The sequence below is a fragment of the Capricornis sumatraensis genome, chromosome X (genome assembly GCF_032405125.1).
Source record: "Capricornis sumatraensis isolate serow.1 chromosome X, serow.2, whole genome shotgun sequence".
In the NCBI taxonomy this organism is placed as follows: Eukaryota; Metazoa; Chordata; class Mammalia; order Artiodactyla; family Bovidae; genus Capricornis; species Capricornis sumatraensis.
In genome coordinates this window covers 16,062,768-16,086,704 of record NC_091092.1, presented here as the reverse complement: position 1 = coordinate 16,086,704, position 23,937 = coordinate 16,062,768, and the positions used below count along the sequence as shown (strand labels likewise).

The 23,937-nt window shown below is 36.0% G+C and overlaps 1 protein-coding gene across 2 annotated transcripts in view; it reads right to left on the bottom strand.

Moving 5' to 3' along the window:
• Positions 1-1,848: 1,848 nt before the first annotated feature.
• Positions 1,849-23,937, bottom strand: part of COL4A5 (collagen type IV alpha 5 chain) — a 249,452-nt gene continuing 227,363 nt past the window's right edge. Inside the window, exons 42-53 of one of the 2 annotated variants that reach the window (XM_068963385.1) lie at positions 23,764-23,772; positions 19,681-19,689; positions 16,972-17,105; positions 14,517-14,589; positions 14,313-14,384; positions 13,361-13,489; positions 12,425-12,523; positions 11,055-11,267; positions 6,191-6,368; positions 3,252-3,366; positions 2,756-2,928; positions 1,849-1,930 (exon numbers count right to left, since the gene is read on the bottom strand). In XM_068963385.1, the coding sequence (XP_068819486.1) occupies positions 1,849-1,930; positions 2,756-2,928; positions 3,252-3,366; positions 6,191-6,368; positions 11,055-11,267; positions 12,425-12,523; positions 13,361-13,489; positions 14,313-14,384; positions 14,517-14,589; positions 16,972-17,105; positions 19,681-19,689; positions 23,764-23,772 (1,286 nt within the window). The remainder of the gene's footprint in view (positions 1,931-2,755; positions 2,929-3,251; positions 3,367-6,190; positions 6,369-11,054; positions 11,268-12,424; positions 12,524-13,360; positions 13,490-14,312; positions 14,385-14,516; positions 14,590-16,971; positions 17,106-19,680; positions 19,690-23,763; positions 23,773-23,937) is intronic. The other variant, XM_068963384.1, reaches the window with a different exon arrangement.

The window sequence follows — 23,937 nt, the reverse complement described above, 5'->3', positions numbered from 1 at the left end:
TTTCACTTATAATAACCCATTAGTGTTTTCGTGTGTGTAGCTCACGGAAAAATAAAGCTAGAATTTGCAATTGATTAGCCTTGAAATCAACAGCATTACTGGAAATCAGCAGTTTTATCTACCATTGTTTAAAACCTAAATTTTACCACTATAGGCTCTAAGCTTTAGAGCTTAGAGCATGAGCTCACATTAGGGTCTAAAATTCTCAAAATCCTTTGGTTGTTTCATATCTTACATGTAACACACATTTTATTATAGAGGCAAGTCCACGACTATTTTAGAGAGCTACATGTGTTCATTCTTAATCAATAGGAATATTAACTCACTAATCCGCTTTAAATATTATTAATGAATTCCCCAAATGAAAAGTAGTTCTGCTTCCTTTCTTAGCCATCAACACGATGTTCTTAATAAATTTATCGCCTCAAAATACTTCCCAATGTGTTGTTCTCTTCACTGGAAAAAGTGCTTTACTATGTCTCCTATTGGGCTTCCGTGGTGGTTCAGCTGGCAAATCTCCTATCAGGTATCAGAGTGATCAAAGTCGGCAGAAACCTCTTTTGCTTTTGAACTGCTCTAAATGGTTCTCTGAGAAGAGTGACTACTTGGTCTATCTGTAAATGAGCAGTAATTTTACACATAGGCTGAAGAGATACACAACAAATCATCCTTAACATATGATATCTTTAATTAAATTGATATTGGTGAGTTAAAAACATTAAGTGAGAAGATGACAGCTAGGGAAATAAGGTGTTCTATGACTATAATAGTGTTTAAAATAAAACAGTCAGAAATATCGGTTGGCTTTGTAATTGAAGAGAGAAGACAAACTAAGTATTGTCTTCCCAGTTTTTGAACAAGCAGAGACCACAGGAGAATAATTCTTACGTAAAAAGCACAGGGAAGAAAATCGTCAACTTTTTAAATGTTTTTGTTTCACAAAATTATATGGGAGAATTTGCCCAGTCAGGGATGAGCAAAGTCAAGATGTAAGAAACATCAAAGCTGGAGGCATCTAGTGTTGAGTGTCCTGGAGAACACAGCAAAAGAGAAGTTTCATCATTAGATATTATAATTTGGTATGTAACATGTACATTTAAAATTTTGATTAAAGTGACTAAAAATGACCTTTTTTTTTTTAAAAAAAAAAGTCAAATGAGAACTTAGGGGGAAAAACTCAAATTTACTCTCAGTAGTGACTTGATGCAAGAATATAAACTCTCACTTTGATAAACCTGGATATAAAATCTTGCTGTCTGTATTCTAGGTTTTCCTAAGTTTTCTGTAAAAGTGATTCATGTCAGGTCACCTCTAAATGACTCAACATTTTGCACTAAAAGGCTGTTTACACAATATACACATTCTTTACTTACAGAGCAAAATAAGCTTAACACTTTTATATTAAAAAACTGGGATACAGTAGGATTAGTAGCACCATGAAAAATAATTCTTCCCCCAAACTGCAGTCTTTTATTTTACTCAGTATGATTCTTCTCTTAATTGAATTTTTAACGTGCCATTTTAGTTACTGGGCAAAATATATAATCTTCATCTTATAATCCTTGGAGAAAGTCATTCTGGACCCAAAAAGTAAATTCATTTCCTCATTTCACTCGTAGAAAAATAATAGAGACCTTGCTCTGGCACATTGCTGAGGTACATCTGAATCTTCATGATTTACTAGTCAGCATGTTCTCTTGGTCATATATAGTAGCACCATGGGTGGCAGCAGTGGTGAAGTTGGGGAGAGTGAGACATTGCATCCTGGAAATTATATATATATATATATATATGTATATATATATATCTATATCACATTTGAAAACACACAAAGAATTCTTCAAAATGCTATGTCCTCTTCATGCACACTTGGCATCGGCTAATGCGTGTCCTCAAGTCCCCTGCTTTCAGCGTTTCTGATTGAGGTTTGCTGGGAAATAAAAAACAAGACTTTTCTGGTATTTTAATTCTATTATTGCTTCAATTCATACTTTAACATTCTATTGTGTTTAAGTGGCTGACTTAATGGTTAACTTTTGAGCAATGCAATCTAGTGCAATGACTGGTATGGCCTAAGAGCCATTAGTGGTCATAGGTATCTTAGTGATTCTCCTCCCCACCACTCTCATCCTTGTCTATTTGTCTCCCCCTCTCTTTCTCTTATACATTTTTCTAACAGTCCTAGAACGAGGGGCAATTGATGATGAATAGATGATAATACATAACACATAATGGTTACAGAAAGATAATACATAAGAAAAATGTTAATAACTTAAAAGAAGCAACATATAAAAATAGAAGTTTAAAAAAATAAAATAAAATAAAGTCCCCTGCAGGCACATGTATTACAGGTAGCCTTACTCATTCAAATACTTGGATGAAAGCCTTGAAAACATCCTGGGAAAGAGACTCCTGGACTGGGGAAGCAACACAGATTACTTCAGTTTCTAGGGTGGTTTCAGTCTAGTCGAACAGTTGCTTATGGGTTACTGAGAAGGCCACATAATCTTTTCTTGGTCTGTTTTGCTTTTAAAGAATTATCATCATGACATCTCAAACCACATACGCCTATTATTAGTCAAGTATGTTTTTCTGACCTGAGTCTGTTATATGAGGAGAACAACCAAGAATAAAGGACATGGTCCTCTAAATTTCTAACATTTGTTGGGTATAAACCATTCACAAACTGCCTCTCTCTCCCTCCAGCACCTCTGAAGGAAGCTTAAGACCTAAACTAAAGCCATAAGCACCTTACCTGAACATGTCTGACACATCTACAGTCGCCAGCCAAAAGCTGTAGGAGTTGGCGTAATAGTTGCAGGTCCCCCGCCCATGACACTCAATGAAGGGAGCTGAACGAAACTCTTCTAAGCAGGAACCAGGGGAGGCCAGGGCTTGGCCTGAGCCCTCTGCCCCTGCACTTGTGTGCTAGAAAAGACAAGGGAAAATATGCCACAATACCCATGAACCTTAGTGAGTATCCAAAGATAAGTGCTGACCTTGGCCAAATATTAAAATCCAGTGAAGTAAATAGAGCCAAAGTCAAGAGAACAGTATCCACACCAAAGGTTCTCATCAAAACAAACAGGTAGATTGTGAAAATCTGTTCCAGCAAATGTATGAAAGGGAATACAGTGCTTGGATAGAAGCTATACGAGGTTCAAATGACAGGGATTCCTCATATTAGGAAGAAATGTAGATATGGTGGACAGTCAGCTAGGATGACAAAGCCAAGGAAGAGTGATTCATACCATCATGAAGGAATAACCAATCCAGAGAGAATCCCATCCCTGAGGACAACGGGGAATCTGGATGGTCTGACTGTGGACTGCAATCACCACGGCAGGAGCTTCACATACTGCACATCTGGTAAGGGAAAGGCAGAAGGAACACAGTCTACAGAGTGAGCACACTGGGAATAGCAGTTCCTCTTCTCTGAAAGCCTTCCTGTTATAAAATCCCATCAAGGGGTCTACAGTGCTCAGAAAAAGAGGAGAGAAATGTACTGTGAGGACTGCTTTTGCATAAGCTCAGCCTCCCAATATACATAATAAAGATATAAATGAAACCTGTAAGTTTTTTTTTTTTTTTAAGAAACTACAGAACCACGGCTATGATATTTTAATTTTCTATCCTGCCCTAAACTTGTATTCATACTTGCAACAGTCAATGTCATAACTGCTGCAAGACTTTGGCTTGGTGTATTGCACATACTACTTGCTGTCAAAGTGCCCAACTTGAGGGTAGACATTCAGTACTACTGAAACTGTGCTAAGAACAATGTCTGGTAAACTGAAGAAGACAAGAAATAAGACACTTTCTTAATCCCTGCCCAGTATTTTTGGCCCAAGGGATATTTATTAACCATTTGGCTATCTCTTTAGAAGTACAACATAAGCAGAATCCTGGACAAGTACCAAGGCACTTGGAGATGTGGTGTCTGGGTACTTGTCTATAAAATCAAGTAAAGTGAAGCTAAGTCTACCAAATCTTTAATAAAGAGCAAGAGGGGACCTTTTGAAATATGACTAAACCAATTTGGCAAAGTTTATCTACCAAATAGGGAATGCCTTTAGGGGATCTTTTACTCCAAAGAATTGGGACTGTTGAAAGAAAATCACATGCACAAAAATGAATTCCCAGAAGAAGCCCTATTTATCATTTTTTATGATTCATTCTTCTTGTCCCTGTCTAGGAGATCTTTACTAAACTCAAAGATTTTACCCTACCCTCTCCTTGAAAACTTATGTAGTTTTGGTTTTACCTTTAGGCCTATGATCCATTTAAAGTTGATTTTTGTATATATGTAAGGTGTGAGGTTATGGATCTTTTTAATTTATTCACTGCAGATGGTTATCCAATAGTTTCAGCACCATTTGTTGAAAAGATTATCCTTTCTTTATAAAATTATCTGAATACCTGTTTTGTACTCATCTGTTGATATGAATTTGGATCTATTTTTGAATTCCCTGTTTTGTATGTTAATCTATATGCCTCTCCTAACACCAATTTTATACTATCTTAATTACTGTAGTTTTGTAGTAATTCACACTGTCAGGAAATGTGAGCACTTTGACTCTGTTCTTCCTTATAAAAATTATTTGGGCTCCTCTATGCCCTTTGCTTTTCCATATAACTTTTATTATCAGCTTTCCAATTTCTACAGGAAATATAAAAACCTTACAGAATTTTAATAAGGATTATACTGAATCTGTGGATCAATCTGGCCAGAACTGACATGTCAAAAATATTTGTATCTCTCTATAGTTACTTAGCTCTTTTAAAAAAATTTTCTCGGTGTTTTGTAGATTTTTAGTTTACAAACATCGTACAGCTTTTGTTCATCTTATTCCAAGTATTTCATGTGTGGATGGGAATTGCAAATAATTTTTCCATCATAGGAATATAATTTACTGTTATATATCCTGCAACTTTAATAGACTCACTTGTTAGTACTAGAAAATATTTTATAGATTCATGAGGGAAAGGGTAAGATTTTCTATGTAGACCATCACGTCACCTGTGAATAAACATAGTTTTATTTCATTCGTTATAAAAATGAATTCCCAAAGGATTATAGCAAACATATTGAAAAGGGCTCTATGAATTTGCTAGTAAGAGTGGCTGAACTAGGCTTAACCTTCATATTTAATGTCAAAGAAACAAGTTTCCAATGATTCATCCCTTATGGTTACTAGACTTCTAAACAAATTGGGTCATGATTAGAATGAAAATGGCAATACCTAATATGCTTAGGAGGTAGAGTTTTACCCGGGTTCCAATGTGGCAACATTCTAGGAAATCTTTATTAACAGTACCTCCCTCCTCTTAGATACTCATGCTCCAAGTCTCAGCTATCACTTTTCCTTCCCATAACTAATCAATTGCCAAATCTTATTTATTCTATTAATGTGATACATGTACCCCACTGAGAGTTCCAAACCACTCCTACAAGGACTATAGCAATATGCTTAACCTATCTGGTCTCTTACCTCTGGATTATCTCTTCTGGAATCATGTTACACATTGATGCTTCTGTAATCTTCCCTGAAATGTAGCTCAGAAACTTCAGAGGTCCCCATTATATACCAAATAAATTTCAAACTAAAACCTGACACTGAAAGCCTTCTACTGACTGGGTCCAAATTAACTTTCCAATCTCTTCTCCCTCTGCACCCTTTGGACACTAGTAATATATTCTAGACACATCAGTCTACAAATCCATTCCCATTTTCTCTACCTAGAATGCTCTTCTCCATTATAAATGCCTGTCTCAAGTCCTTTACATCCTTAAAGGGCTAAGCAGTTCAAAACACATTTCTTCTATATCTCAGATTTCTCCGGTTGGAATAAAATATCCCTTTCCTAACACTTTCATAATACTTTATTAGATTTATTGCTGCATTGAGCCCAAACCTGATACATATTAATTTATGTATACTTGCCTAATGACTAGATTGTGAGGCTTTTTTTTTTTTTTGGTATATTACACTAGTATGTCACTGGTCCTGGTCAAAAGAAGATCCCCAATAAATATGGATCAAACTACATATTGAATTGAATATTATAAAGGTTCCTCTGTTCTACCTAACCTGAGAGGAATATGGTCAGATCATTATCTTTGGACTCATTTCTAACTAGCTAAAGTAACTGGAGATCAGCAAATGTCAACGGTATACCCATGTCTCACCGACTAATGAATGGCTGGATGCTCTGCCCCTTCAGGGGTTCCATGCTCATTGGCATGGGCTCTGGGGTGGAGAGCCAGTAAGAATAATCATTTCTTGAAGCAAAGTTGCAAACATTATTGATGTTGCAGAACATGAAAGGCATGGTACTGAAACGACGAAGGCAGCTGCCGGCTGTTCCTGGGAAGAATTAGGGAAAAAAAGGAAAAGGGTCATGATAATTAGTATCTTCTAACATACTAACAAACAACCTTTCAAAGAGGAACTTTTCCCTATCTCTTAGATGATAACCAGGTCTTCTCTGGTGACTCAGCCAGTAAAGAGTCTGCCTGTACTGCAGGAGATCCATGTTTGATACCTGGGTCAGGAAGATCCCCTGGAGAAGGAAATGGCAATGCACTCCAGTATTCTTGCCTGGAGAATTCCATGGACAGAGGAGACTGGTGGACGATAGTCCGTGGGTCACAAAGAGTCTGACATGACTGTGACTAACACTTTCACTTTCTAGATGATAACTACACTTTAATTCTTCAATTATAAGATGTACATTCACTCATATTTTAACATTTCTAAAATCAGGATATATCTTACAACTTATGTAGACATTTATTGTGCTAGCTCATTATATATTCCCCAACACTGTTTTTAAACCAGTGATGCGTCTTATAAACAATGGTGCCTTATGGAGAATATTGAGTAATTTATTATGTAAAAATGAAGGGCACACACTTAGTCCTTAATATAACACTATTTCCTCTTCAGTATGCCCTCCCTTCTTCTAAGACATCCCTAGTATGTGTCTTATGTGCGTTCCCCATATCTTTAAGTCTAGGGACAATTGTAGTGCTGACTAATACGCACAGCAACCAGGGACAGGTTTGGAAGTAAATAATACAAGGGGGAAAAATAAATGAGGGAGAAAGGAAAGATGCGAGGGGGAAAAAAAAGAAAGGAAATAGAGCGTTGAAATTTCTGAGCTGGTAGGGACAATAATTTCTCTACCTGTGATCAGGCTATTCTTTTCTCATTTACTCACACAGAATGATGAAAAATGATGCACTTTCCTCACATTTTTAAGTTGACACCTCAAATTTTTCATCAGAAGTTTAAATTGATACTGTGCCAGTTATTAAGATATTATTGTCTCTTGGACTCAAACCCACCCTTCTATACTTGGTAATACTGGAGTCTGGAATTTTGCAAACCACATTTCAACCTTACCAGCTGTCATTTATAGTGTTTTGTGAATATAGATGGGGAAACAGTGGAAACAGTGTCAGACTTTATTTTTTTGGGCTCCAAAATCACTGCAGATGGTGACTGCAGCCATGAAATTAAAAGACACTTACTCCTTGGAAGAAAAGTTATGACCAACCTAGATAGCATATTCAAAAGCAGAGGCATTACTTTGCCGACTAAGGTCCGTCTAGTCAAGGCTATGGTTTTCCTGCGGTCATGTATGGATGTGAGAGTTGGACTGTGAAGAAGGCTGAGTGCCGAAGAATTGATGCTTTTGAACTGTGGTGTTGGAGAAGACTCTTGAGAGTCCCTTGGACTGCAAGGAGATCCAACCAGTCCATTCTGAAGGAGATCAGCCCTGGGATTTCTTTGGAAGGAATGATGCTAAAGCTGAAACTCCAGTACTTTGGCCACCTCATGCGAAGAGTTGACTCATTGGAAAAGACTCTGATGCTGGGAAGGATTGGGGGCAGGAGGAGAAGGGACGACAGAGGTTGAGATGGCTGGATGGCATCACGGACTCGATGGACGTTGAGTCTGAGTGAACTCCGGGAGTTGGTGATGGACAGGGAGGCCTGGCGTGCTGCGATTCATGGGGTGTCAAAGAGTCCAGACACGACTGAGCGACTGAACTGAAGTGAACTCAATATTTAAAAGCAAACTTTGACGTCACTCTTTTAAATGTATCCAATGTAATTATTTGAAACCTAACAATAAACCTTTTTAAAAGTAAAGAAACTCATCTTTAACAATTGGAAATTATACAATGCTCCTTTTCCATTGTATTTCCATTCCACTTCTCTCACACAGTTTTATCCTAATGTATTTTTTTTTATTCAGTGTCTTTTACTGAGGATCCAATCATATTCTCTGAAACAAGAATTTGAAATAATTTGATTTTCTGTGACCCTAAGGCTTTACATGTTACATATTATTTTGAATGATCATCATAACTACTATTAATTCACACTGATCAAAAAATAGGTTATTATAAATTTTGATACTGAGTAAAAATTAAATTTTTATTAGAAATGCATTTTCTAATGAGACGGGTCAGAAGTGAATTATAGAACCTGAGTTAACAGATACTTTAACAAAGCCATTATTTTGAATTGTTCCTCTGAATTTGTCTCTTAGAGGTTTTTATGTTTCAAGGCAATACGCCATGGTATGAGTCTTTTATAAAATAGGAGATGGGTGGTAGAGAAAGAGGATATAGGAAAAGAGATTATCTAAAGCATATACACAGGCTGTTCAACTTAAGGAGAAAGTGCATATGAAAGTTGAGGATTTGTAAACTAATTCCATTAAAATTATACATTGGAAATTCCTCATGTATCCAGTGGAGTATGCTTATCTCAGGCTGAAGATGACTGATAAAAGATCAATAATTCTTAAAATTGGTGGATTGTCAGAATCACTGGGAATTTTTTTATTATAGTTTTGGAATGGACCTAGGAATCTTTTCAAAATTTCCCCAGGTGGAAAATCATTGATTTAGCCTAATTTATACTTTTTTCCTTGGAGAAGGAAATGGCAACCCACTCCAGTGTTCTTGCCTGGAGAATCCCAGGGACGGGGGAGCCTGGTGGGCTGCGTCTATGGGGTTGCACAGAGTCGGACACGACTGAAGTGACTTAGCAGCATACTTTTTTCAGAGAAAAAAAAATAGTTCAGAGAGGTGAATGACTCGAAGTCATGTGAGAGCAAATGAGAAAACTGACATAATTGAAAAATGGATGGCTTTGCAATTGGTAGGTGTTACAAACAAACCTATCTTCAAAACAAAAACAGATTCACAGACACAGAGAACAGACCGGTGGATGCCCAGCAGGCCAGGGGTTCGGGGAGCGATGGAATGGGGGTCTGGGGTCAATAGATGCAAACCATTACATACTGAATGGAGAAACAAGTTCCTATTGTATAGCACAGGGAACAACATTCAGTATCCTGAGATGCATCATAATAGAAACGAATATATATAAATATGCATACATATATATTCTTCTGTGATTCTGAGACCAGAGATATTTGCATCCCTGTCTCTAATTAGTAATGCTAGTTTTATTTTTAAATTAATTTATAATTAAAAAACACTTTCAGAGACTTCCCTGGCAGTCCATTGTGGCATTGAATAAGTCACTTAACCTCTTAGCCAGTTTGTGTGTGTGTGTGTATGTATATAAATATAATACTTGTCCTATATCTTTCTTGATTATTTTAGTTTTGAAAATCAAATTGTCTAATGAATATGAAAGTGCTTTTCTTTTTGGCTACACCACAGGATTTGTGGGATCTCAGTTCCCTGACCAGGGACTAAACCCTTGACCCCTGCGGTTGAAGTGCAGAGTCCTTCCCACTGTACCGCCAGGGAAGTCCCTGAAAGTGCTTTTTAATTATAAATTAAAAATAAAACTAACATTACTAGTTAGGGACAGGGATGGAAATATTTCTGGGCCTCAGAAAGAAGAGAATAGGAAGATGTGCATAAAAGAAGGTCTATAATCATGAGAACATGGGTGTTTGGCTGCATCTATGCTGTAGGCTACCTACGGTGGTGCAGAATTCTGGTTATAGTCTCCAAGCATTCAAAGATAGGGTGATCTCATGAACTCTCAATACTCTCATATTTTGAAACTATAAAGTTTTAATAGACTAATGATTCTGGGTATGCATTTTGTTTTTTCAGACAGAACATTTTAAGTGTTGTCTGTTTCCTCCACCACTACCATCTTTTTTATACACCATAGTCCTTTCACTAATTCAGCACAGACTATGTATGTATTTAGTGAGGTGATTGTTTCCTTAACATCAAACTTATTTTTATTCTTTGCCTAGGCATCAAGATATCTCCAATTTGATCCCTGAATGAGCCCTGGCATAGACCCTGCAATCCTGTATCACACTTGAAATATTGGGTACTATCATGATGTTCCTATGGGTGAGGCCTAAGCTGTACTTGAGTCAGGTCTAGTTTATAGCCTCTGCATCTGAATACATACTATGACAGCCCTTGCTTAACCAAATACACACATTTTGAAAAGTTATAGGGACATAGTGGATAAGAGATCCCATTTTTTTCTTTGCATTACATTTGTGAATTTCATGATGTTCAAAAACTTATAATGCTTCCTGTTCACTTACTAGATTAGGAGTTTTACATTTATAAGCTTGATTACAGGTAGAAGTTAGATTCTCACAGTAAAGTGAGAATGGACTGAAAGGAGAAAAAGTAGAGAACATTATCTAAAAGATGAGAGTATATTTTCAATGAAGATTTGCCAATTGTAAAATTAGAAAAAAGATTCTACATAAGGTGGCTCAGATGGTAAAGAATCTGCCTGCAATGCAGGAGACTGGGGTTTGATCCCTGGGTCAGGAAGATCCCTTAGAGAAGGAAATGGCTACCCATTCCAGTATTCGTGCCTGGAAAATTCCACGGACAGAGGAGGCTAGCAGGCTGCAGTGTCTGGGGTTGCAAAAGAGTCAGACATGGCTGAGTGACTGACTGTGAGTGAAAGAATAGAGAGATGCACTTTGTCCAATGTTACTCTACTCTAGAACCTAACAAGATTTTCAAAACAAAACAGAAATGCATAGTAAGAAATAAGATGCTGATTATCTCACCCAAGTCTTGACCATGAGCTCTTTTATTTCCTTGTACATACAGGAGAGAAAAGCCTTCATACACCTGGATGGTTCCCTGTGGGCATTGTGGAGCATCTGTTGTCTGGCTGTGACGTGTGATGAGAAACCCATGGGCGATAGAAGAGGTTCCAGGGGGACCTGGAGGACCCTGCAATCCATCTGGCCCGGGGGGACCATCCAAGCCACGAGTACCTATTTTCCAAAAAGCCATCAGTATACAAAATTAAGTGAGCTCTGATTCACTATTATGGCTATTGACAAAACATTATGACCTCATTTGATTAGTTAATTTAGTCAATATTTATAGAATGTCTACACAGGAATTGTCAGCTATCACAGATTTGGAGACAAACAAAACATGGTCCCTGTCCTCAAAGAGATTAAATTCTTTTTCCCTTCTGGAATTGGCTGATGACATTAGGCACTAAATAAATACTGAGTGAATGGAACACTAGATGTGGAAGAAGTGATGCCCATTTGGGAAATTTGTATGTTATCTAGCCTCTCACTGTACTAAAGGAGTCCAAAGCCAATGACAAAATTTCAGTCTGCTGTTTAGTTCATCACTTAGAAAGGAAGAGTGTGGTTGCTGTCAGTCTGCCGGCTTCAGTGCTGAAAAACATTTTCCTTTGAATCTGTCTGGGGAATTATTCTCAGGCACACACTCTTGTTTAGAGAATAGGCAGGGTACTCTAAGGAAACTTTCTAAAATGTCTAATTTCAATCTGTCACTGGTTTCTGTTCTCTATTTGGCCACTCGATTTGAGCTTTTTTTTTTTTTTTTTTTTTTTAAATTCTCTATATACAGGCCTTTGGCCACTGTGTGTGTAGATTTTCACTTGGGGGAAATGTCACAGCAATGCCTGTATGTGATGAAGGTGACACTGACTTGTTTCTTCCCTAGAAAGACAGTTAAAGAAATGGCAGTGTGTTGGTTCTAGGAGCAACACAGACAGCACCAATCTGCTTTGCTGCTACTGCTGTTTTTTTGTTTGTTTTACCAACACAAACCTTTACATTTGTTATTTAGAGTTATATTTACATTATCTACAGTTGCAAAAATACTGAAAATTATCAGAACAGTTAAGTACAATGAATACCTGAAAAATCCTCATTTTGAGGAAAAGCTGACTTTCTAGGGCTGTAAAAACATTTAAAATGAAAACAGCCCTCCTGTGTTTCTCTTATACTGGCAAATCTGTGTCATCCTATTTTTCCCAAGCAACAGACTCCCCAGCTAGCTGCGCTCTCTCAAGAGGAGGCTTTCACAGCTCCAATTGGAGGCCATATGTCCAAAGGTTTCCCAGACTTAAAAACTACTATCAGCAGCAGTGTTTTACTTGTCTTACCTGGCTGGCCTGGCAAACCTGGGTCTCCTTTGCGTCCTCCTGCACCATCAAAGCCAGGGAGTCCATTGCGTCCAGGATCTCCTGGAGGGCCAATTGGACCTACAGGAGAAAGCAGTAGGGTTTTCAAATGTGTGTAAAATAAATCCACATCCAGATAGAGCTAGGACACTTGACATCCATGAGTGGCACTGAATTCATAATCTGGTTTTGTGTTTAATTCAGATAAATGAAAGAATAGTTCAAGCCCAGGATGAAAAGATGCAGAGAAGGATTTAGGTTTAATTTTAAACAATCCATTTGCCTCTGTTGAGAATTCTATAATATGGCAGTTGTGTTCTTGCCTTCAGTACAAGACATAGCACAAGGCCCAACTTTTGTTATATATCCCAACAAAAAAGGCAAGGCTGTTGCTGCCTGGTATACTTCATTTATGAAAAGACTGCTGTTAAGCCACTAATAAACTGGAAAGACTGAAGTTAGTTTCTAGTTTTCTTTTAGAATCACAGTTGGCTGCAAGTATAGAGTGAATTGGCCAACTAGACAGGATTTAGTTTAAAAATCATAAGACCTCACAATGTGGAAACTAACAGGCCATCAAATCAGCCTTCTATCCTTCTGGTGGTTGGGACAGAGAAAGCATCAGATCTTAAATGCATATGAATTTCATTATAGAGATTTTAAAAACATTAACCTAATCATTCAATTAGGATAGCCAGATGAGCGAGAAGAAATTGGACTGGGCCTAAAAGAAATTAGGGCATGAGAAATGAACCTTTTCAAGAAAGGTTCAAAAAAGAAAGTGCAACCCATGGTGGTGTAGTATTCTACTAGCTGCTGAGACTCCTGTTATCAGAGACAAACTCTAACAAGTGAAAGGAGAATGAGGGAAATGTTTGCAAATACATAAGGCTAGAAAAAGATGATCTACAAAGGTACCTGGTAAACCCTGAGGTCCTGGGAGTCCTTGTAAACCTTTTAATCCAGGCTGGCCTGGAATCCCTGGTGGGCCAGCATCTCCTTTGATTACAATACTCTGTCCTGAAGGACCAGGTAATCCAGGGGGACCTAAGAGGCAAAATACATAAAGCTGAAGGTAGGGAAGAGAAAGGTTGGAAAGAATGAATGCCAAAATAAACCTCAGATCAGAATAATTGGTTTGAGAGAAATGAGTTACATGTATTGGAATTTACTATGTCCAATAGAAATCTGTTTGGGAAAATTACCTTTATTTCCCCCAAAGAGCTGAACAAAAATAATTTCTTAGGGTCTTATTTGTCCATAGTTTAGGGTCTATGGAAAAATTAGGCATATAGTCCCTATTTTCAAGCCTTGAAGTGTGATTGCAAATCTGTGAACACTGGTGTCAAGGGAAGACAGTTCTGTTTCCTGATAAATACACTCTGATTCTAATGTCATTTGCAGATCTTGTTTGTTGAGTTTGTCAAGGGAGCCACTGAACTAACTAGTAGAGGAATTTAGTAGATACCCTGTTTCATAGTTTATAGGAAATCTCTGTAAGTCTCTCAGCAAAAGGAACTATTTTCATATTAAAAATATAGAAACATACCTATGAGACTTGCTCTTGTGATCTGTTCTATTGAATATGGGAAAGTTAGTAAAAAAGGTAAAAAAAAAAAAAAAAAACTCAATGAAGCATTCTTGTTGGTCCTGTATCTACCTTAAATTTAAAAGGTCTGTTCTTGATATTACATTATTGAAACAGAGAGCTTGAGAGATTAATATAAGAAGAGGGAAAGTCTTGCCTATTTCCCCTCAGTTGTTGGGGACTGAGACTCTGAAATTTTCAGCTGAAAGGCAGAATGCAAACTTTCAAATTCTTCAATGAATTTAAGTATCAGGTATAACCAGCTTCAGAAATAACTCTTACCTGGTGGGCCAATAAGTCCTGGATCCCCCTCAGGGCCAGTTGAACCAGGTACTCCACTGGGTCCTTTCATGCCTACAAAGAAGGTAAAATTGCACAGCAAAGCAGCAGGGCCATAGCCTTTACCCAGCCAAATCAGGAATTGTGTGTCTTCTCCCAAAGGAATTTAATGTAAAGGGGGAAACTGCAAAACATCTCTTCAAATACCTGGAAATCCTGGAACACCAGGGAGACCAGGATCTCCTTTCATTCCATTGAGACCTGGCCGGCCGGGGTTACCCTGAATAAATAAAATCATTCATTTTAGAACAATATTGGGGGCAGGGAAGGAAGTAAGAGCATAGGTGGTATTGCACAGTGATTTGCAGCACTGGCTCTAGAGTCAAACTTTTAGGATTCAACTCTCAGTTCACCTTTTACTAGCTTGCGTGACATTGAGTTGATTGTTTATCCTTTCTGATGCATCATTTTCTTACCTCTAACAGAGAAAATAATAGTATCTACTTCATGAAGTTGTTGTGAGGATTAAATGAGAGAATTCATATTAAGTACTGAGAAAACTAATTGGTTATGATGTGTACTTAATGGTAGTTATTATTCTATAATATCTATATTCTTTTATAATATAATGGTAATTATATAATGACAATAATATTTTATTATCATTAATGAAGGCACTTGTTTTGAGTGTAGCCCTGATGTAGTAAGTGCGTGAATTAAAATCCAAGAAGTGATAAAGTCTAACAGACTAAGCAAAAAATAGAGTAGGCTTGTTAATTAATTGGGTTTGAGGGCCAGGAAAACTATGGGAAGAGGAAGAGTTGAGAATAACTCTAGAATGAACCTAAAGGAAGAGTAAGTGTGGAACAATGAAGCTTACTAATAGTAACAAAAAAAGAGACAAGGCTAGAACATCTTAAGCAAAAATGTAAGAAAGAGCTTAAAAGGGGGGCCATGTCATAAAGTCATAGGATCCAGCTTGAAGGGGCTCCCAAATCTAGGACAGTTTGAGAATCAAAATAAGTAAGGATAGTTTAAAAATCACAAATCATTGAAAAGAATGAGAGTTTATGAGTCTATGATGATAACAAATAGATAATATATGGAAGAGAAGGGAGGCTCTTGGTTACAGAAGGGCCAAGTGGTATATGTGGAGGCAGTGCTAGAGTGGAACAATCATCGGTTGCCACTATCACAGAACTGAATGGCTGAGGCAGAAATCATCAATAGATATTCTAAGGAGAAATTCTGATGTGGAATAGTATAGTTGTATGATCTTAATGTGTTTTCCTGTAGTTTTGCTTATTAGTTACAAGGGGAAAAACAGTAACCATGTAGTGGAGAAACCAGGTAACAATGGGGAAATAAAAATTAAGATAATTAAGGGCAGATGGATATTGTGGGCCTCCATATCTGAGAACACACCACTACTGGGGATGCACATCCTCAATCTAATTATGAAGAAACACCAGGCAAGAGAAGAAACATTCTTTTTTTTAATGGGAAGGGGCTACACACATTTCTTCAAAAATGCCCAGGTCATGAAAGAAAAAAAACAGGTTTATTTCAGGAAAAAATACATAATTATACACATACACACAGAGAAAATACACATAGTGCGCAAATGGGGCAAAACATTAACAACTGGTCCATCTTGGTAAATAAGGTTTTTTACCATTCTTGAAAATTTTCTATAAGTTTAATATTATCTCCAAAATGAAAATTAGAAAGGGTACAAATGTAAGAACTTGCATAAAAGAAAATGAATAGAGCTTGAAAATACCATGTTTATAAAACGTTGATATCAGACAGTAGTCTTGAATCTGGCAAAGTGGCATGCAAACTGGAAGTACATGGGAAATGAATGAGGTAGGGAGTAGAGAATGAATAAAAAGAGGATTAAAAATTTAAATCTAGATGTCTAAAAGAATAGCGATAACAGGGAAACAGGTTAGTTGTTTTAAACTTTAAGGACAATTTTTTTAGATTTTTTTTTTCTGCGATAAAGCAGCCATCAAAGTTAAAAGACTAAGCCCAGACTCTGTTGGCTGCCATATCTAACAACAATCATCCTGAATGAAGGAAGGAAGCTTTGAGGATCCATAAACAAACATGTGACTTTCTGGGTCACTCTAACCAAGGTAGAAAACGCATGAATATAGATGTGGGGATATGTTATTATTCTCCTTTTACAGGTAAAGACAGAAACACAAAGTATCTGTCTGCCTTCCTCATAGACACAAAGCACAACTGTACAGTGGAGCTGAAAGGTAACTACAAAGTCTAACATATCCCCACTCACCATGATCAATTCTCTGTGGAAGGACTCATCCACATGCGATGCTTACACACACACACACACACACCACATATCCTTTTATAATTTGCTTTCGCTGAAATCTAAGTTTCTGAAATCAAAATCTATACACACCAAGAACTCCAGTTAAAACTATCTGTTGGGGAACCCTTTAACTATAAGGTAGCAAAGTCCCTTTCGTTGGTAGAAGACAGGAAACTTGCCTTTTTCTCTGTACTTCACCAGTAAGCCATGCAAAGAGCCTTGACCAGTAAATGCGAATTAAAACAATGCAGTTTGGAATTCTCATTTTGAATGCAAACACCTACATCCATTTCTCATCAAATATCTACTCCTATTTCCTACCTGGAGTCCTGGAGGACCTTGATCACCTTTCAAACCAGGCAAACCAGGTTGCCCAGGTTGGCCTGGGTTACCTCTTTCTCCTTTAATAGCCCCACTTCCAGGTAGACCCCGGGGACCTTCTGGACCTGGTGGACCTTGATAATGCACGACAAATAGCCACATTTCAGTATAACATAAGAACAGCATAAAAGTCAGGCTTTTAAATTATCCAAATACTCTTAGTCATCTGTTAATTTGCAGAATAAAATCCAGAGTACATTAAAATATATAAATCAATGCTGACTCTCTAATGTAAACTGGGCTGGGTTCTTTTTGTTATTAACACTGGGTTGCAGATTCTTTAACTTTGTGTTTTATTATATATTAAATCCAATAAGCTCATATCTAAAGGAAGGACTTTGGACATTGTAATAAAAATTGCTTCTGTAATTCCTAACTGTTTGATTTAAGTGAACCAAAACAGACACCATAGAGCACTGTTCTCAAATTGGAAACGCATCAGAATCCCCAGGAGGGCTTGTTAAAATAGATTCTTGGATATACCCCCAGAGTTTTGGATTCTGTTAGGCTGCAGAGGGGCCCAGGAATTTCCATTCTAACAAGTGCCCTGTAAATAAAGTGTCCTATAGCTAAAGCTGCTGGTTCATGGCCACATTTTGTAGGGCAATCAGGGATTCACGTCATTTGCCTCATTGTAATTAAAATAAAGTTGCTTTATTTATAAGTAGTTACTTTTATTCAGTTTCTATTACTATGCAATTAAGATAGTTATTTAAGCAAACTAATTGCTTAATTTCATTTTAATGATATGCTTAACACATGGGGATATTTTATTGTCAGAAATTCATGGAGTCAATATGGTACTTTTAACTCAATTTAAAAATGTTTTCATATTATTTACATTTGAAATATTTCTGAAGAAACATAAAGGACTTGGCATATAACTTCTGAATAAATAAAATAAATAATTTAAAAGGGGATTTTGCTAAGCTCCTTCCTTATACTATGTTTTAAAATGTTCCTTCTAAATAAAGATATCAGGTTCATTAAGTGACCAAGAAGATCTTATAAATAGCCACATTTTTCCTCACTAGGTGGGAAATAGCTATCTTGCCTGCAGAGTGCTGAGGTGGAGACTAAATAGCCCTGCCTTAAGAAAATAATTACAAAGTCCCAAATAATGAACAGTACATAGTGAGCACCTATACCTTCTCTCCTCTAGTAATCTTAGTTTTTCACTGGTTTCAAAAAAAGGAAAATATGTAGAGTTTATTTTTAAAGGAAATTTCACAGGCATACGAATTTAGAATACTGAATTCATGTTTACATACAGACAAAAGGTCACATTTTTGATCCCATCCTTTCCAGTACTCTTATGACTCAGAATCAATGGCTTCATGGCAACATGGCTTAGAGATCATGAACGCTGGACTCATTAATCAATCATTAGCTATTTGACCTCTGTAAGTTTTATTCATCACCTTGGCCTCAATTTCAACTTCTTTAAAATGGAAATAAGAATAGTACCTACTTTATCAGGCTGTTCCAAGAATTAAATAAGATAATACCTATAAACACAGTGCCTGGCACATAGTAAGAATTATATAAGAATTTTAAAACAATTATTATCTTCATTACTAGTAAAACTGAAGGTAAGAACATATTTTAAAATATGAACCTGTTTTTAATCTTTCAGCTATTTCTATGTGATTTCATAATATAATACTGTCGAGAAAGAGGAAGCAGGTTCACAACAGTACAACAATCATTTATCTTTAAACAGTTTAAATCATATAGTCACCCTAGCCCAGCAACCAGACACTCTCAGAAATTCCCTTTCCAGTCATAAAAAAAGGGTTGGGTATTTTGAATTTAAACAAATAAAAACAATTCTTGAGTTCAAACCCCTTGGTAGGGTTTTCTGAGAAAAATTGTTACCTCCTTCTATAATGTGTAATTTAGAATAGAAATCAGGTAGCAAATCAGATTATTAAGAGAGAAGTAAAGTATCTGTGAATCAATCTACCAGTGACTAGGGTTAAGATTAAGAGGAGAAAAAAAAGGAACATTTTATTCTTCTCTCCCCAATCTGAAAAGTAATCAGAACACATATCATTTGAAAACAAAAAAAAAAGTAGGCATGTTTTGGGCATTGTTCTGTTTGCAATTAAAAGGAAATTTGGGTAAATTTACATGTTATTGATTCAGACCTATTGTTCTAGTGTCTCTCAAATTTAAATTACTGATTTGCTAATAATACAAGGGGCATGAAAGTTTTATTTATAACAATACTTGATAGTTACCCTCTTTCATTATTGAAAATAGCCATGAAAACACAGCTCTGATCAATCTCAGGCAAAAAAAAACTTTCAGGAAATAAAATCAACACACAAAGGTTACAAATGGGTCAGATGCCTGCCTAAATAATGCATCTTAAATACAAAAATAAGTGTATTTCCATTTAAAATTCAACATGTGCCTATGTATGAATTACCTATTATAAAAAATTGAAACCACAAAGACCTAATGTCATTTCAAACTTGATTATAAACAAGTCACATTACCTTCACCAAAATGTTAAATACCAGAGCATGTAGTATTTGAGGATAACAGCACTCTTCAATGACTTCTGAATTATAGCAAAAAAAAGTGCATTTCTCTTGTCACACATACAAAGCATTAAAAAAAAAAAAAATTGACCAGTCTAACCTTGAAAACCTGGGAAGATCAGAGTTCACCAAAGCCCAAAGATCGATGTTAGCAGTATCAGACATCACACAGTACAAAATAAGATTATGAGTTAGAAGTGGTTCACATTATAGCACAAGTTAAACAATAATTCTCTTTGCCAGCATTTCTTACACCTACAGCGTAATCAGTATGCAAACAGAACCATACAGGAGTATAGAGAGCCAAATATTTTAAAATAGAGCTTATTCTATGAAATAAGCTGCTAGTCTTCATCATTTCAAATGAAATGCTACAGTGGCTTTCCAAAAGTTAGAACCTCAAAATATGAAAGTTGGAAAGGGAGTACCACTTCACTGATAGCCTTCTACTCCTTTGGGTAAAACTTTTGGGTAAAAGTTTATCTTGGCTTCTGCCACTCTTTAGCAAAAACACAAGGTGCAAATTTGTTGGTACAGGCAGACTGCTCCAAGGAGCTACAGTTAAAGACCTTACCAGGCAAATAAACAAAGATCACAGATGACCTAATAGAGAAATTAAAATACAAAGATACAATGGCCATTACCAACTATACTTTTGTCTTCTTTGAAAATCATTCCATGAAGACAGATCATGATTTTTAAAAATAATCCATCAAGAAGCTTTCTTCTCTTGCATTATTACTTGTAATATACTCAAAGAGAAAAAAACCAATATATGTTTGCTCACCATTGAACTTGAAAACTAAGGGTAGAATTTTCCAAAGATGTGAAGACCATCACTGAAGGGGCCCTTCAAAAATATTTTGGCATGCAATATCCCACCCCAAACTACAGAAAATATCACATTTACTTTATATTATTTGATGTACATATGAAATTAGACTATTAACTATTAAAAGAAGGATCATTAAAAAGATAAAAAGCCTATAAACAGGACAACTCTTGGTTAATGTTAATTGACTATAGACCCAATTTCCTTTTCTTACAAGTCTTGCTATGATTTATAGGTTGAGGTTTGCAGAGAGAATAAATTGTACTAGCATACTGAATCCTAGAAATTAGAAGACCGAGGATTTATTCTTGGCTCTACTACTTACTTATATCTATGAGATTCTGGGCAATTCAATCTCTCTGAGCTTGTTTTCTCACCCACACAATGGGAATAGTGTTGTCTACCCTAATCTCCTTCAGAGTCGTTTTAAAGATCAAATATATTTTTTAAAATGTTGACCTGCCATGTGCAAGATGATACAGGGAACACAAAGATTAGCTAGACCCAAACTCTGCCTTCAGGAGCATGATATAAATGATGGTATGTCATATAAATATAAAACATTACTATACCAAGTAATAAGACTCTTAAAGCATTTGACAATTTGAAATCCAGGAGGCCAAAAAATCAGCTTCTGTTTGTTTAAATGGTTTCTAAATCACATACAGCAAACTGACTGAAGACAACACTTTGAGCAGAGTCTGGCAACACTATTAGCTAGATAAATTAGAATTTCTACTTAAGATAATTCAGAGTTTGAGTAAAGACATTTTATATATGTGTTTGCTATAGAAGGACCCAAATAAGAACTCTTAGAAAAATATGTCATTGAAATATATGATATTTCAGTCTAAGTAACAAGGAAAACTTCAGATCATATCATAGCAAAACTTCTAAGACTTTAATTTCTAAAAGGTAACATTTTAATGAGTTATATGCCAAGTCAATTTTGTACACGAGTTTCTAAATTAATTATTTCTCAAATGACCTAACAAAGTTTAACTGAAAAACAAAACAAAAAATCTCTTATACATGAGTAGTAATAATTAAAGATAAGCTAATGAATTGATTGGTAAATTTTAAATCCAGTTTCCACTTAGGGTTGCAGTCTTCAATTGCTGCAAAGAAGAGAATACTACAGATATCAGGTTCCAATAACTATATAATTTAGAGTACATCTTGTAAATAAGTTGTCAAATCAGTTTTAAACTAATGTGGCTACTTTCCTTTTTTTTTTCTCTGAATATATTCTAGGTCCTTGGAAGAAAATAATCTTGTAGCTGACAGTAAAGTCTGGAAGTGATCAAAGGCAGCAACTTCTATGCAAGTCAGACAGGGGAGGACTCAAAATTACTTCAAAGTATACCCTAGTCTTCTCTTTATCTTGGCAATAGTTAAATAGCATGCATTTGTCTTAATCTTTTTGATGACATCCATTTAGGAAAACACAAGAAACAGTTAGTAGGGGTTGATGGAGATTTAGAGTTAACAGAAAACAAAAAAGCAAAGGCAAGGCCCAGTCTGCTATGCTAAAAGTCTCCTAAAATGGCAGAAGCAGCTTTGTTTAATCACTTATCATATTTATAACTAGAATAAGAGGCCAGATCATAAGCATCAAGATATGTAGCTGTCTGTGTGGAAAGATGATATGTTTTACTAGTAGAACAGACACTTAACTAAGTACTGGGGAACCCCAAGCCAGATTCCCTGCTATGCCAGTAACTAACAATATGATCTTGAGCAAGCTTATTCACTTCTTTGGGCCTTAGTTTTCTCATCTGTGACTAAACGTTAGACAGATTCCTCTGAGCCCTCTTCTCAATTATGCCTTACTCCTTGGGCCCTGTCCTTGGTCTGTTGAGTCCACTGTTAGCAAGAATCTTGCTAAGTCAGTTTAGGGTGAGTTTCCCCTGCCCCCGCCCCTGATATCTGATCAAGTTCCTTATTCCTCATCCTTAATGTCTAAGTCCTTAGACTGCCTTTAGCAAGACTCTAGCAAGACTCTAGCAAGACTCTGGCAAGACTGCAAGGACCCTAACAGGCCTTAGACTACCTTTGGTGAGAACTCTAATAGGCCAGTTTAGCAAGAATCTGTTTACCCCTGATGTTGTTTACCCCTGATGTCTTTTAGTAATTTTTCATCCACTGAGTCCTTTACTCTGCTAGTTGAATAAAATCCCCATTTGACCTTGTTGTACTCGGACCTGAGCTCAGTCTCTCTTTCCTATTGCAATAGTCTTTCCTCTAATGCAATAGTCTTGAATAAAACCTGTCTTACTACCATTAGCTAGTATCTAGTGAATATCTGTTTGACTAATGTAAAACTTTCTGGAGTGATACTATATGGTTATATGAAATAATGGGTTTGTGGGGTAGTAATAAATTAAGGAATCAATTCAGATAGAGATAGAATGCTTCCTAAAAAGCATCTTGAAAAAGTATAAACTTTAAAATAATAAGAAGAGAAAATTTCCTGCCATTCCCAGTAGCTAGAACTCAGGATTATACTTTTTCCCCTTTTAGCTGCTCCTCAGAAATGTGAAAAGGGCTCTTTATCTTGAATAATAAACACATTCAGATTCTTTTTACTTCTGATTAGGTGAAAATCTTTTAATATGAATCAGCAATTTTCTAATGGGCAGCTCTTGGTAACTATTTCTAGGTGTGTACTGTTTATATGTATAGGATGAAAACAAGATTAAGAGGTTTCTAATCTTTGGTGGTTACACTAAATTTTTTTTTTTTACTCTGAGCCTATTAGTCCCTTTACATATAGCAGAAGTTAGAATTTTGTGACAAACAAAAATGTGCAGGTGGGATGGTTTGAAAAGTTATAAGAGGTATGGTTCATCAAGAATTGCTATTTGCAGGATCTGATAATATATATTATTCTTTAAAAAATATCTTTTTGAAGAATAGTTTAATTTCAATAATATTAGCAGATATGAAGCAAAAATAGGAAATACACAGAAAGCATAAAATAGTATACAATATAGTTTTGAATACTATAAATTTCCAACTAAAAAACATATAAATTTTAAAATGATAAATCAGTTTTTCTAAGTAGTTTATTTTGACTTATTCCAATAGACAGAAAAACTGGACTGTACAAATTCCTAACAACTTTCAGAGATAGACCAACATGTAAGAACTGAATTGGCATATATGCTCTTAAAATATATTCAAATACTTGAAAACATTAGACAAAGGTGTATATATACCTATATATACACATATACATACATATGTGTATATAAATAATATATACATACATATAAATATATATATATATAAATAAAAGAAAAAGTTTCATATTTCATGCAGATACTACTTTGGAGTTAAGGAGCTAACCTGTAGGACCTGGATAGGGATCAAAGTTCACCAAGGCCCAATGTCATCATTAACAAAAAGGAAAAATATCAAAATTGTTAGAAATATCAAGAAACTAAAGCATTACACTAATTTTTTCAAGTTAAACTTTAATTCAATAAAAGAATACTCTGCAAGTTTATATTCATGCATCTG